Genomic DNA, 16,388 nt, shown 5'->3' on the forward strand with positions numbered 1-16,388 from the left:
TCATAATTCTGCTTTTAAAAAAGCTGTGTATAATATGTGTGCACGTATATGTACAGGTCTAGAAACACCACCACCTTTGGCAATTAACACAACTGATCTTAGTCCTAAATGTCACTCACCACTAAAAGGAATTGGGGCTCCTTAAAAAAATGGCTGATTCCAGAGCTGTGTAAAGATCAGCTTGGATATCTTGCTCTGCCAGGAAATAAGGAAGTGCTCAAAAATTAATGGGAACATTAAAAAAGACACAGAAACAAGCTCAAAAGAGCTCTTGCTGGCCAAAACTGGGACAATGTGAGTATTAAAATGAATAATGATGGTAATAAATATGATATATTGAACAAGAAAAGGATCTGAGTACATAGTCGTGCAAACAAAATGGAGGAAAAAAGAAAAGCTCTTTAGTGTCAGTCAACAAATGCAGAAAGAATTGTAGAGTTAGGAAAACACTATAGTGTTTTGTTTTGTTTTAGCAAAATATAATTGTTTTAGCAAGAATCATCAGTGAAGGTGAATATTGTTGGGTTCAGGTCTGTCAGGGAACAGGAAATTCACATAGTTTCAGGCTATTCTTATCAATATTTTACTAATTGCTGGGGTCGCCTGGGTGACTCAGTCCATGGAGCATCTGACTCTCTTGATCACAGGTCTTAATCTCAGGGTTGTGAGGTAGAGCCACATGTTGGATAAGGAGCCTACTTTAAAAAAATTTTTTTAAGAAAGTATTTTACTAATTGCAGTGGTAGAAAACAACACCTTCACACCAGCGAAATCTGGCAGATACCAGTTTGATCAGGAGATCACAGTTAACATTGGGATAAACTGAGAGCCTGTGCCTCCTGACATGATGCAGTGGGAAGGACACGGTATCACTTTGGTAGTATTTTTGCCAGAACTGCATAAATTTAATCTGATTCGAGGAAGCAGTCAGACAACCCAAATTCAACACATTCTACAACTATATAACTGCTCTGTACTTGTCAAGGATATCAGTATCATAAAAAACAGAGGCTGAGGGACTATTCCAGGCCAAAGAAAACTAAATACTGGGTTGAGTTTTAGATAAATAGGGAAAATAACTATAAAAAAGACTATTGGGACAAAAATGTTAAGTTTCCTAAATTTAATATATAGTGGTTATTTAAGTGATGTTCTTAGGTGAAATAACTCAAGTATTTAGGGGTGAAAATGTCTACAATTTACTCCCAAATGATTCTACAAGAAAAGTATGTGTGGAGTACAAACATACAAAGAGAGAGAATGAGAACACATGTGACAAAATGTTCAACAGCTTGAGTAATCTAGGTAAGGCTGTATGAGTCTTCGTTGTACTATTCTTGAAATGCTTATAGGAGTTTAAAATTTTTCAAAATTTTAGAAAACTCTGAAAGCATAAAATAGAAAAAAATAATCTCATCATTCAGAGATAACATTTGTTTACATTTTGGAGTATTTCCTTCCATTCATTTCCATGATATTTCTTTGTTAAATCTTTTTTTTTTTTAATATACAGTTTCTTTCTTTTTTTTAAGGTTTTAGTTATTTTTTGTGAGAGAGATCATAGAGGAAGAGGGAGAAGCTGACTCACCAGTGAGCAGAGAGCCCAATGTGGGGCTTAATCCCATGACCCCAGACCATGACCTGAGCTGAAGGCAGACACTTAACCGACTGAGCCACCCAGGCGCCCCTCTTTGTTAAATCTTAAAGCTCCAAAGTTGTAAACATTTACCCTCAAACTTAAAATAATAGTAAAAGAATTTTTTTTTAATTTAAAGGGATGTTCCTTTCTTTTTTTTTTTTTTTTTTTTTTTTTAAGATTTTTTTTTAAAGATTTTTTATTTTATTTATTTGAGAGAGAGACAGTGAGAGAGAGAATGAGCGAGGAGAAGGTCAGAGAGCGAAGCAGACTCCCCATGGAGCTGGGAGCCTGATGTGGGACTCGATCCCGGGACTCCAGGATCACGCCCTGAGCCGGAGGCAGTCGTTCAACCAACTGCGCCACCCAGGCGTCCCGGGATGTTCCTTTCTTGAAACATTGTTTATTTTCCTTCCAGGAAACTGGTATCCTTGGCAATGTTTTGTTCTGTTCATGTTCTTTACAAGAGTAAAAAACAGAATGTACCTAAATCTATATTGTAAGTTGAGTGAACATTGGTCCAGTTTGAAATAATTTTCACTGGGTATCAAGGCATATATAACTTTCTGGCACCATATCTGTGTCTTAAGGTACTCAGTAGGGCTCTCATGTCTCAGCCATTTCATGAACAGGGGAATCAAAAGACTACTTTGTTTATTTTATTATTTTCCTACTTCATATGTACATAAGAAATTTAAGGCAGCTTAAAGCAATATATACCAGCTGACTAAAGGAAGGAAGCATCTCACTGCATATTCCTTTGGCCAGAATAAACTTGAAAATTAAATGTTTACTAGAGGTTAAAGGGGGGGAAAAATCCTTTAGTTCATGGTCCCCACCTTTTAAGAATGTCATCTACTTTCTAATGTTTATCTGGATAAAGAGTAGGTCATTGTTCTCTTTCTCACATAATATGTGCCTGGCAGAGAGCCTGGTGCTTAGTACCATAAATGCATGTCATTTCCTATGTGCCAGGGATGTTCTACATTACTGTACAGGTAATTCTTTCAGTTCTTTGACACTACTTCCAGCTCTCAGGACCTTAATGATTTTAGACCACCTTCTAAAGAAAGTGATTTTAGTATGTTTTTCATTTTGATTTTATTCTACTTTTTAAGGACTTTATTTTTGGGGGCGCCTGGGTGGCTCAGTGGGTTAAAGCCTCTGCCTCCGGCTCAGGTCATGATCTCAGGGTCCTAGGATCAAGCCCCACCTTGGGCTCTCTGCTCAGCAGGGAGCCTGCTTCCCTTCCTCTCTCTCTGCCTGCCTCTCTGCCTACTTGTAATCTCTGTCTGTCAAATAAATAAATAAAATCTTAAAAAAAAAAAAGATTTTATTTATGAGTGAGAGCTGGGGGACGGGCAGAGGGAGAGGGACAAGCTGACTCTGAGCTGAGCTCTGAGCTCAACGCAGAGCTTGACCCCAGGACCTGAGCCAGAACCAAGAGATAGACATTTAAATGACTGAGCCACCCAGGTGCCCCTGATTTTATTGTATTTTTATCATCAAAAAAATTTTAGGGGCGCCTGGGTGGCTCAGTGGGTTAGGCCGCTGCCTTTGGCTCAGGTCATGATCTCAGGGTCCTGGGATCGAGTCCCACATCGGGCTCTCTGCTCGGCGGGAAGCCTGCTTCCTCCTCTCTCTCTCTCTGCCTGCCTCTCTGCCTACTTGTGATCTCTCTCTGTCAAATAATAAATAAAATCTTAAAAAAAAAAAAATTTTAGTGGCTCAGAAGCATTTTAAAGTCAGAAAAGGGTGAAACTGCCTCAGTGGACTAGAAGAGAAAAATGTTTGTAAAGGAAAGAAGAGAAATCATTATTAGTTAGTTACTAATGATTAGTTAGCCAATCATTAGAACAGGGGCTTCTCACATAGTTGCATTTATTATGCACAGTATCACCATGAAGTAAATAAGATTAACACAAATTTACCGCTGTGGAAACAGTTGCAGAAAGTCTGATTAACTTACCTAAGATCACACCACTGCCAGGTAGTAAAACTGGGTTCATAGCCCCTGTCTATCTGCTTTTAAAATCAGATGAGTTTTTGGTTTTTCCCTTATACATTGCTGTTTTTCTCAACTAGCTTCTCTGTTAACATGTTTTAGACACAATGGATGAGTTTCTTTGTATCTCTCCCTTACCAGGCTTTTCCGATGTGGATCACACGTATGCTCAAAGAACTCAGCTCTTTGACACCTTAGTAAATTTCTTTCCTGACAGCATGACTCCTCCTAAAGGCAACCTGGTAGACCTCATCACACTGTAACTGAAGAGTCACTGGACAGCAATGGAGAACAGGAGTCTGCTTTCAGTATTGTGGAATTCAACTCTGTTGACCGACAATTAGGCTGCAGTGATCGAGGACTGCACCAGAATTTTGAAGGGATCTTTACTGTCACAAGTTTTAACCCTCTTCCTTCATACCCAACCTCAGCCCCTTTCTCCTCATCCCGTCCCGAATTAGGTTAATAAAGTGAAATTGGTATACTTTCCATTTAAATATATATATATTTTTTTCTTACTTTAACTTTTAAGAACGAATGAATATAAAAGAAGAAATAATCAGGCAGTTTACCCTTTTCTGATTTTTATTTCATTTTTATAAAATTGGGGCAAATAAGTACTATTAACAGACTCCGTACTCGAAGAATGGGGTTTTGTTGTTGTCTCCTGGTTTGGCCTCCCTTCTTTCTCCTCCTTTCTCACTTCACTTTGCCTCGCATCACACAACTGCTTGTAGGTGGTGTCAGTTGTTTACCTCTTCATTCTTAAAAGTATATAGTTCTGTAGGGCAAATGATGTATGTTAAAGTGGTATGTGTGTCTCTGTTGACTAGAGTCTTGTATTACATTAAACAATAGGAGGAACAGAGGGCTCAAATTTATGCTCCTTGTCATAGAACTAAGAAATGAAACCCAAGATTGATCCAGGTACTTATCTGAGATTGGTATATAGTATTTCTATAATAATATATTTTATAGTGGATATTCCAATAGCTTTGAGTCACAGAAACCTTAAACTGAGGAGAATATAGTGCAGAACCTTTAAGAGCCAAGATAAAAATGACCAGCAAGAAGATTCTAGCAGTGATTAATATGTTTATTGATGTCTTTATAGCAAATTTTGGAAGAAAATGACTCTTGCCTCTGGTAGAGCTGTGATTCCATTTCTCCTCTGTGCTCTTTGTAGCATTTTCACTTGGGAGGGTGGGTTTTTCAGAGCTATACTCTTGTTTACTTCCATATACATTAGCTCCCTGCATCTGCTCCTGTGTACTGATATCTTAAAGAATAATGGCTTGAGGTTGCCTGATGGAATACAGCTGACAGGCATTTCACAGAGCATACATAGGCTTTTAAGTGGAGAAAAAAAAATAACAGTGCGAGTATTTTTTCATTAAAAGAAAGGCAGATTGGCTTTCCCGCTGTTCCAAGTTTCGGTGGGGGATGGAGGTATGTATCATTCCATGAGGTGCTGCGGAGTGCAGTGCAGGAATCCCACACCGGGCCAGTGCTTGCATTTGCTCAAAAACTGCACACACCATGCCTAAAGCAGCCTCAGTACAGTCGATGTCCATCAGTCCAGTAGCTCTGAAAAGTGAAGGACTTTGTGGAATTGAGTATGTCCCTGAGTAGCAGGATTAGGCCTCACCAAAGAAAGAGAAGACTTTTTGAGTTGCACTTTTGAAAAGTCTCATGTATAAGAATGAGACTGAGCTCCCTCTTCACTCCGTCTTTATTGTTTGGTTTCACTGCTTTGGGGAATGATCAGTAATCTATTTTTCCTAGTTCTAGACTTGAATTTTGGGCTCCTTAGCTTTCTAAGCATCCCAAAGCTGTCCGTAGTGATTTATTAAACAGTTAGATTTGTATCTTACCTTGTGAAAGCTATAGTATGTAATTTCACGAAGTACCAAATTGCTGCAGAATAACCAAGTGACTTTTTAGGTGAGCAAATAGAATCTACCTGCATTCTCATACAGCTTCATAAAATGCCAGTCCCCCGACAGTCAAGAAATAAAATATTATCACTAATACTGTAGGCTATTGAATCTTGTTTTGTGGAAACAGGTACAAATCAAAGAGTTGATAGGAAGAACTTGATAGAGTTTCTAAATTTACAAGTTCTCGTTTTGTTTGCCATGAATTCTGGCACTTTAAACATAGTAACCAAATGAAGTTCTGCTGCCTCCACCTTCTGTTTCTACAATGCTTTCTTTGTTGCTGTTTTCATGAGTTCCGTAATTTCCTTATATGGGAGAAACTCAGTTCTTGACCTCAGTGATTTTGTTTTTCCCTAACTGACTCTCTACTAGTTGGTTTTTAACACAAGTTTGTTTTAATTTTATCTTTCCTCGCTTTATTTAGGTGGAACTTTTACCCTTTTCTTCATTTCTGATTTTTTTTTTTTCACTTACATATTTAAATGGGGCTGAATCATAGTGAGCATTTACACCATTGAGGAGCTTGTTGATTAGGTAGAGTTTGTGCCATGGGGCTCTGAAAGAGCATTGCTGGCAAAGATCGCAGGAGAACACAGGGCTCCATAGTACCTGTGACCAAGATGACACCTGCTCACATTTCACACCAGAACCTGATTTGAAACTTGTTTATATATTCAGTGAGGAGCTTACATATATTTCCAAGAATTCCAGCAGTGTATTATAATTTAATCTAATTTGGTATTTAGATAGTGTTTAGGTAGGCCAAGTTATCTGGGCTTGATTCCTTGAAATGCTTTCATTCTAGCTTCCTGAGTCTCCGTTCAAACACCTGGCTGATGCTTAGATGCATTCGTTAGTAGGATACAGCTTACTCAGTTTCATTATCTCCAGCTTCAACTTCATTCCCATTTCTCTCTTTCCTGGGGGAATATATTATTCCAAAAAGTAAACTAGATCTCTGACATTATTTTCAGTGCTTGCACTTGATGAGAAATTATCTGATTTGAAAGATACTACTAAAATGCATTTGTATTCTGTGGAATAACAGAGACCTCATGTGGCCGATTTGATTAGTTCAAATCTCTCAATCTCATTCAAGCAAAGGAATCCAGACTTGGGTGCCTGACTGCTCAAACTGACAGTCTTAACTTTTCACAAGATTATCTTTTTAGACCTGGTTTTCAGTGATGCTAAAACTGACCTGTCCATGTCTAATAAGTAGAGACTGATAGAAAGTTAATTTTGGTGATTTATCACAGAAAGGTTTGTTAGGTTTCAAGCACAGTGATTTAAGATTATAAAACTGCATTCTTGGGTGAAGTATGTATTTTGAATATAAATGGTTTCCAGCTTATCCTTCTAGTGGATCTCTTCACATCTGCCTTAAAAGTTCTATTTAGAGGGGCGTCTGGGTGGCTCAGTCGTTAAGCGGCTGCCTTCCGCTCAGGTTATGATCCCACGGTCCTGGGATTGAGTCCCACATCAAGCTCCCTCCTCAACGGAAAGCCTGCTTCTCCCTCTCCCACTCCCCCTGCTTGTGTTCCCTCTCTCACTGCTTCTCTGTCAAGTAAATTAATAGAAATCTTAAAAAAGAAAAATAGTTCTATTTTAGAGGTACATTGACAGAATGTCATGTAATAAAAAAGTTGAAAAATAGAACCTACAAACAAAAACTACATTATGATGATGTTCAGTGGATCAAAAAGCACTGGTTTTATTCTTTGAATTATAGTCGTTTCGTGGTTATAACACAAAGTCATAATTATTCTTAACACCATATGGAATTCATTCGGTAATTATGGGTCATTTACTTATTTCCTGAGTGAATGTTGTATTAACTTTTTAGCTGGTTGAATGTTACCTGGCAGTTGAGAATTATGGTTTGAAGTGATTTATATGGGAGGGGATCATGACCATGCATACTCTAAACAAGGTCATCTAGCTATAAAAAACATAGTCTTCATAATCCTTCTTATAAATCCACAGTCATCTGCAGTTTCATCCTTTTGTGTAAATTCTCACCTGAGTTTTTACTAAGTTTCAAATTCTTAAAGTTGTCCTTGATCTGCGATTGCATGCTTCCTCAGAAAAAGTTTATAGTAATTGGAGAATGTCTCAAGGGTCTGCATATTACAATACTTGTAGATTAGATCTCTGGGCTCTTTCACTGAAAGGTGTTTTTGTATTTCTTAGTAGTCAAGTAACATCATTCTTCTGTGATTTTTGACCATAGCCTATATCTCCCTGTGATTTGTATCAATGCTGAAACAATTTGACTATCCAAAATTTCTAGCATAGATGTATTTCAGTTGAAGGTGGACATTTCCCAAATTTGTTGAAACGATTCATTAGGAGCCAACTAGATCAGCTGAATGATGTTGCCATCGTTTGTTTTGGCAGGAGGACTCATTACAATTTATTGATTTCTTCACCAGGTGCTTTTTTTTTTTTTTTTTTTCTGAAAAAAAAAAATGCTATGTTAGTATTTTATTTTACATAATTTCTTTACCTTGATTTCCTCCTGCTGACCAAATAGTGTGAAATGCACATCCATTATTTCCTTAGCTAACCTGACTTTACTCTTGGCTTTTTCAGCCCTAGATTTCCTAGGTTTTCTGTGGCATTCCTTATGAGTGTTGTACCATTTAAGAAGAAAGACCAATATCATTTTGAGGCAAACATGTTCTTTTATTCTTGTTTATGACAACAAAACAATGAAATTCAAAATTGTCCGTTATTAAAGAATTAATAATGTTCAGACATTGCTGTCAAAATCCTTGAGTCATTTTCATGTGGAGAACAGTAACATGGCTCTGGCAGCTTGAGTGGAGGAGCCACTGTTGGCTTCTTTTCTTGGCATTAGGAAGCCTAGTCATAAAACCGATGATCAAGTATAAGTTTCATAGTAGAGCTTATGGAATTCAGCATCTCACCAGATTTCCATTTGCCTGTTGTCTTTTCCTTACAATTTTTTAGCCTTTTTCCCTCTATTCCTACTACCTCTGAGTAGCAGTGATGTTCTGCTGATGTTGGAATTTGTGTTAAGAATTGACTTTCAGGGGCGCCTGGGTGGCTTAGTGGGTTAAAGCCTCTGCCTTTGGCTCAGGTCATGATCCCAGGGTTCTGGGATCAAGCCCCGCATTGGGCTCTCTGCTCAGCAGGGAGCCTGCTTCCTCTTCTCTCTCTCTCTCTCTCTGCCTGCTTCTCTGCCTACTTGTGATCTTTGTCTGTCAAATAAATAAAATCTTTAAAAAAAAAAAAAAAGAATTGACCTTCGGTTTCTGATGCAATTGTATCTTAGGAATAGCTTTGATTCCTATGAAATGATTGGCATTTGTTCATTTTTAAATTATCACTGATAGTTATGAAATAATTCACCTTCCTTTTTATCTGCTGCTCACACAGTTGCAATGAAACATTTGTGCGCAGCATCCTATTGGCCTGTCCACCGGGCATTTACAGTTGGAGGTATTGAACCCCAGAAACAGGGCTGGAGAGGAGAATGCAGATATGTTCAAGAAAGGAAAATAAGAGCTTTTTGCACATAGATGCGAAGGTCCACAAATCTAAACGAAAAAGAAAGCTCTCCATTTCTAACCCTAAATTCATTTTGCTCTTGCAGTGCTGGGAAGAGTACTGTCAAAAGGAATCACAGCTCAGTTATTCTGTGTAGGCTTTGGAAAGCAGCATTCCCAGTTAATTTCTTTCCTCCTCTTCTCCCAAAGAGCTGCTAGAGGTCTTGGAACGGAAAACCCATCGTGACAGGCTTGAGATTTTAAACTAGCTGAGCAGTTTCTTATGTTCAGCCAGTTTCTTGATAAGGATCCAGTGGGAAAACCAGCACTACAACATTCTAACATGCAGTTTGGGGGCTCCCATAGGACTTGCTTTTTTGTCAAGTTTAAGCTCTTGCTGCAGCACAGCTCTGTACCATCTGGGATGCTAGCATTCAAGCAGTTAGGGTAGCTCTCTGAGCTGTCTGCCACACCAGTACCAGCCTGAAGAGATCATCGTTCCTCAGTTTCACTCAGTGCTTAATGACTGCCAGATTAATTGGCAGGAAAGAAAAGCACTGTGTGATGTACTGAACAGGCCTGTGTGCATGATTAAGGAGTTGCTCAAGTAGCCAGTTTTGAGCTTTATTTCTCTTTGTTAACCAATCTCAAGAAAGCAAGCCTTTGTTACGGTTTAGCCAGTGTCATTTTGTTGGTGTTTATTTTCTAGTCTTTTAAAATAGGAAGAAAATTATTTCATGTTTAACTTACAATCCATACAGAATTGCACTTACATCAGTTGTTTCTGTACTTTAAAATTAATTATGCACAATCCCATGAGTTACTGTTTATCTACTTTGCCAAGTAATCTGTGAGTTCTGGCATTAGAAGTATTTAGTGATTTTGGAGGCACCTGGGTGGCCCAGTCAGTTGAGCATCCAGCTCGATCTCAGCTCAGGTCTTGATCTTGGGATTGTGAGTTCAAGCCCCACACTGGGCTCCATCTGGGCCTGGAGCCTACTTTGAATATATATATATGGGAGATATATAGATATCTATATATAGATATATATATATCATGGCTCAGTTGGTTAAAACTTCTGCTTTTGACTGAGGTCATGATCACAGGGTTCTGAGATTGAGTCCTGCACTGGGCCTCTTGCACAGTAGGGAGTCTGCTTCTCCCTCTGCCTGCTGCACCCCCTGCTTGCATGCTCTCTCTCTCTCTCTCTCTCTGTGACAGATAAATCTTTTTTTAAAAACGTTTTTAATAAATTTGGTTGATTCTTTAGGTCCCTCCCATGTCTGGAAAGTGATTAATTAAAGAAGGTATCTAGAATAAGTCCACTTCCATTGCAGCTGGCATAGCTTTATAAATTCCTTTTGCAACAAAGACAGGATCTTACACCATCAGGGCCGTGCCATCAGATGTCTGCTAGTGACCATTTTAGCATCTTGCCTTATAGTTGTTGTATTCACCTTCTTGAGATGAAAGGAAGCTGAAGACAGATGCATGGCGTTACCTTTTCTCAGTTGCCTACTTTGGAAGTCCTAGGATACCCCACCTTTGTAAAGGCTTAGTTTAAGCTTACGTATACACACTAGCTATACTTTTGAGAGCACCAAATATAAACTAAATATGTACTAAAGTAATTGTCTGCCTGATCTCAAATCTGTTAGTAGGATATCAAACTCCAAAATTTAAATATGAATAGTCTTCTGTGGGGAAGATACACATTTTAAAACTTCTATACACTTGGTCTCCTTTTTGAGATTGTTTTTTTTCCTCTCCCAGAAAAAATGATTTTGGTGACTGACCAGTGGTAAACTGTTTTCTCCTTCACTTGTAAACCACCCATTTAGAGAAATTAAAGTGGACTTCCTTTCTTAAGCGTTACATTCAGCCTGGTCAAGACATAATGTAATTCTGTTATTCTTTAAGCCACCTTGTGCTTTTGACTTGTGCAGAATGTCTTTTGAAATTAATATATTATGTGGTATAGTATTAAATTTTCCTTTATCTATAGCCTGCAGCTCAATTTCAAAATTGCAAAATAATGTGACATTTTCCTATGAGCAAATTTCCTTTATCCGTATCTCCAATAACCTGTTTTAAAAGAGATTCCTTCCGGGCGCCTGGGTGGCTCAATGGGTTAAGCCTCTGCCTTCGGCTCAGGTCATAGTCTCAGGGTCTTGGGATCGAGCCCCGCATTGGGCTCTCTGCTCAGCAGGGACCCTGCTTCCCTCTCTCTCTCTCTGCCCGCCTCTATGCCTACTTGTGATCTCTGTCAAATAAATAAATAAAATCTTAAAAAAAAAAAAAAAAGAGAGATTCCTTCCCTGTCACCACTTCAGACTCTATGTACAGTTGAGTCTGCATCCTCAGAAGAGTAAAGGATAGCTAAGGTGAGGACCTCCTTTTCTTGTCTTGGTCTTGGTAACAAACATTATTCCATCTTTCCAAAAGCTTGGGAAAGATGTTACCATTTTTTTTTAAAAGTCAGCTCTTTTACTTCTGTTATAAAGTACTGTTCAGTGGCCAGAAATTAAGATCCCTTCAAATTAGAGAGAGATCCTCAAAACTGAAGTTCAGCTGGAAATTAGATTGGAAAGAAAGATACAGCTCCGTCCGTACCCGAGTCTTATCTTCCTGGGTTTGCTTCTAACCCACTGTGGACAGCTTCTTCTCTTTGTGAAACTGAAGCCACTGCTGGCTCATTTGAAAGTTGGAGAGTGGGGGCGCGTGGGTGGCTCAGTGGGTTAAGCCGCTGCCTTCGGCTCAGGTCATGATCTCAGGGTCCTGGGATCGAGTCCCGCATCGGGCTCTTGCTCAGCAGGGAGCCTGCTTCCCTCTCTCTCTCTGCCTGCCTCTCCATCTACTTGTGATTTCTCTCTGTCAAATAAATACATAAAATCTTTTAAAAAAAAAAAAAAAGAAAGTGGAGAGTGTTAAATTTCTTTTATGGGACTTTGAAATAATAACACATTGATGTTTGTGATATAAAAAAATGTTTATCATAGAAATTTAGGAAATTACTAAGGTTAAAGAAGGAAAACCACTGTTAATGAACTGATGAGACTTACTTGGTTTTTCCTGACTTTCTTCTTTTACCCCACATCATAAAGCCCAGAAAAAGCTTAAAAAAAAAAAAAAAAAGGGCGAGGAGGGAACGCAGCCATTCTCATTATGTTTTACTACACCTGAGTAAGAGCAGGGGGGTGCAAGTGTGTGTCCCTGCCCTTACTTAGATCCCTTTAAGCACTGCCCTTTCGCAAACCAACAGTCTGAAAATAATTTTCTTGATCTGTATCTTTTAAGCCTCAACTATGAATATAAGTATTCCCCAGAAGCTATAGGGAGCTGCCTTGTTCAACTTCCTGGAAATACCATCTCTTAAACTCATTTGAATGTTTAAGCCCTTTATGCGCCATTTATTAAAGCAGCTTTTTGTGATGTTTGAAGCATTTTCATACCCATGAAGAGCTTTCTATTTAGGTGGACTTTTTAATGTGACCATAGTAAACCCACGCCCAAAAAGAATTAGGTACTTTTCAAAGGCCAGAGGAAAAACAGAGAAAAACAAAGCAAAAACAAAACAGATGAACATAAATGTAAATAAGGAATCCTGGAAACGAGTTCCCTTACTGTGCTTGAACAAATGTCTCTCCAAAAAATGTAATTCTCTGCTCACCAGCTAAGATTCAGTTTTATATTTCATATGAAACTCCTTTTCTTCGTGTGTGAAGCAGAAAACTGCAACTTTTGAGGTTCTACTCTTTCCTTACCCTCCTCTTCTGTGCCAGCATGGCTTAGGGTTGTATCCTAAAGGCCCTGTATCAGAAATGGAAATCATGAGGGAACTCTGGAGTAGCAGGCATGAGCTAGTTGGGAGCTTTTAAACAGAAATGCTTTGGGGGCATCAGCTCTCTTCTCACATCATTGGTGTTCTAGGTCATTGTTGGTGTTAGGTGTGTTCTGCAATTTTCCCCGTTCCTCTCATGATCTCTCTCATTTATCTTGTTTTTGTCCAATCTGTATGGACTTTTTAGGTTTTTCCTTTTCTTTCTTTCCTTTCTTTTCTTTCTTTCTTTCTTCCTAGTACAAGTAATTTTCTGATCCCAGGTTTGGTGAATGTGTTAACACTGCTTTGTGAATAAATAAACGAGTGATCTGCTGAACGATTGCAATTGTAGAATTATGTTGTATGTAATGTACATATGGAGAAAGAATGTTATTTTGTTCATTTTCTTAATAAAAAGTTATATATGGACACTGAATGATGTCTCTCATGTTTGCTGAAACTACTTTTGAAGTCAACTTTTAAAATGTTTATATACTTTATACTTTGCATTTGTTGTATTTTTCCCTCAAAAAGATGAGTTTTATTCAGGCTTCCAAAGGTAGAAAATTATACGTGCGCAGAAGGGCCCTTTGGTGTTTTCCTTTGAGACAAGGCCGAAATAAAGAAGTTCTGATGGATCTCACAAAGTTTCCTGGAGAAGTTTCCCTTTTTAAAGAACACTGGTAAATTATTTCATAAGATGGTGTCTTTTATCTACCACTGACATCCAGCCATATCTGATCTGTTTTGTAAATTTGGGCAGGTGTTTCCCAGGTTTTCTTTAAGGGGGGAAATACCTGTGTAAGTTAGGAACTAGAAGAAAATTAATTGTACAAAAGATAGTAAAGAGAGTTGGAGCTCGGGGCACCTGGGTGGCTCAGTGGGTTAAAGCCTCTGCCTTCGGCTCAGGTCATGATCCCAGGGTTCTGGGATCAAGCCCTGAGGAGCCTGCTTCCTCCTCTCTCTCTGCCTGCTTCTCTGCCTATTTGTGATCTCCGTCTGTCAAATAAATAAATAAAATCTTTTAAAAAAAAAAGAGTTGGAGCTGTTGCAAAGTTTTGAAAAATTCTGGATCCCTGTGCCTAATAAAGGGAAAGAAGCTTTCAGGACTGAACCTTTGAAAAAAGAAACTCAGATATGCCAAGCACAGATCATGAGTTGTTAGGGGGGAGTGCTGTGAGTTTTCATCAGACAGGCTGGACAGGACCTCCTCTTGACCCTTTTCATCTCCTGGCCTTGTTTACATGCTTATTAGCTTTGTGGTCCTGCATTCCGCAGTGCGTTAGTTTGTCAACTGATTTTATTCAAAATGGGGATTATGTTTTCTCAATTTATAAATCAAATAATCCTCTTACTGCGTAGCTTTCATTTCTAGAGTGTGCTTTGAGCATGGCTCATAAGTAAATTTTTGTTTTCAAAACAGGAAAACATGATGTGCAGTGATAAGGTAAGAAATTGGCCTTTCCTTGGTTAATCCTCCAGAGAATTAACTCAAACTGATCAAAATGTGGGACACCACCTCTTCTCTCTTGATACATTTTGTCTTCTGGCAGGAAGACAGCAAATAACCAAAGAGGGCTTTGTGTTGAACAGTTGAGATGACAGCTCCTCACATGCCGAGTGAGTATGGAGACCTTCAGGGGTCGAAGTGCTACCTTCAGAGCCTCTTACCCAAGGAGGTAATCCAGCTCCGACAGGGAGATGGCTGTGTATGCCCATACTGCTATACTTAGAAAAAGTCAACCATGAAGTCAGCGGAAATTAAAAAACATATTTTTCCTGCTAATGAAGGCAGTATTTTTTTGTTAACCACTGTGAGTGGAAAGGCAAACTGATGGCCATCGTGAAGCCTATGTGAGTCCTGGCTCAGACGTAAATATAAGTTGGTTACGTTCCTTTCCCTTAGCACCACAAATGCCACATTTTCTTTTGCCGTTTAGGGTCTTGGCAGAAGAAAAGGAAGAGAGATTTCGCTTTTTGTTGTATAGGGAAGGGGAGACACTAGAACGTGATGCCAGAAACATCCTATCATTCTCACTCTGAAACTTCTCTCGTGTTCATACGGGACTCTGCCCGGCCCCATACGCTCACCTTGGAAAAGCAAAGGCAGTTCTATCCTTCCCAGAAACGTTCTTATCACAGGGAAGAGAGGAAGGCTCTACGTTGAGGCAGCCTGTCCACTGCCGTACAAGGAAATTTTAATAGTTGGCAATCTCCCAAGCAGGGAGATTAGGACACTGGGCGACATGTACAGCACACATTGTTACAGCCGCCGTCTGAACTTAGGCCAGAGGATGGGTGGCCCAGGGCAGAGGCAGGAACCCTGGGGTTATTTCATATCCTCCAGGGACTTCTGTGTAGCACTGGGCAGCCTCAATTCCTCTGCCTCACTTTCTCCTTCTGACAAATACGTTGGCAGCAGATCCTGTTTGCTAGGATTGTGCTTTTTTTTTTTTAATCTGTAAAATGCCAAGCTCTTTGAAAAATTCTGTCTCAGTATTTATCATTTGTGTTAATCATAATAGCCAGGCCTGTTTTTTACTTTTTTCCCTTAGGCTACAGAAGAAATGCCTGGTTTGGGACTGAGCTTGCAGGATTCGGGAATTGTGAGTGACAGAGGCCTAACAAATTGGAAAGGACCACTGAGTGCTTCTTGGTTGGCAGGGCATGGAACAGGGTCAATGACCTATTCAGGAAAAGAATGGAGCCTCAGGTCTAATTGGTGGCCAGCGATAAACTGTGAGCCATTCTCTTCTTAGAACAGTGTGCCTCAGGCATGGCCAAGAGGCTTGCCCAAGTTCCTGGTGCTTGTACTCTTTTCTGTATTCTTGGCACACTCTTGAAGTTAACCTCAAAACACCCCTGACCCAACTCTGGCCCACCATTAAGGGTGTTGATTATCTTTTAGAACTCCCATATAAAACGAAGATCCTATGGTTGGTGGCGGGGGGGGGGGGGTTCTATTGTAACAGCGGTCGCATTCTAGATATGTACTTTGTTGTTGGAACTCCCGCATTAATGTGGTCTCGAGAAGAGAATGTAAGACTGAAGAGAAGCGATACAGCTTCCGTGCCTCACGCTGCCACTGAAATAACCCTTCCTCTCTGTACCTAATTTCCCTGCTGGTAGAGAAGTGCCCATTCCTACACAAGATTATGTGTTTTGTGAACTGAAATGTACCAGGCCGGCGGAAGAGATTGATGTGGAGCAGCTTGAACATGGCCCGGCTTCATCAGACGGTTTACCTTCTGCAGTTCTGCAAGTTGAGAGCGATAGTTTTCCCCTCCTAGTGAGGGAGACACAGAACTAATACCGCCGCTGGAAAAGGAAGAGAGGCAGAATCATTTGAGTGCTTGCTTCCCTGAACCTCCTCCAACTTCACTCATCTCCAGACAAGGGACGGGTAGACACTTCTTAGGACAAGTAAACAGAGTCTTTTGTGAGCAGTAACAGGGCCAGAACGCAACCTCC

General features: G+C 39.6%; 1 protein-coding gene across 4 annotated transcripts in view; it reads left to right on the plus strand.

The window, feature by feature from the left end:
- The window catches only part of MKLN1 (muskelin 1), a 335,662-nt gene extending 331,241 nt beyond the window's left edge, over positions 1-4,421 (plus strand). For all 4 annotated transcript variants that reach the window (XM_044246581.1, XM_044246580.1, XM_044246579.1 and 1 more), the window contains one exon: positions 3,783-4,421. In XM_044246581.1, the coding sequence (XP_044102516.1) occupies positions 3,783-3,904 (122 nt within the window). In that variant the 3' untranslated portion in view covers positions 3,905-4,421. The remainder of the gene's footprint in view (positions 1-3,782) is intronic.
- The last annotated feature ends 11,967 nt before the right edge of the window (positions 4,422-16,388 follow it).

Source organism: Neovison vison, chromosome 4 (genome assembly GCF_020171115.1).
Source record: "Neovison vison isolate M4711 chromosome 4, ASM_NN_V1, whole genome shotgun sequence".
NCBI lineage: Eukaryota > Metazoa > Chordata > Mammalia > Carnivora > Mustelidae > Neogale > Neogale vison.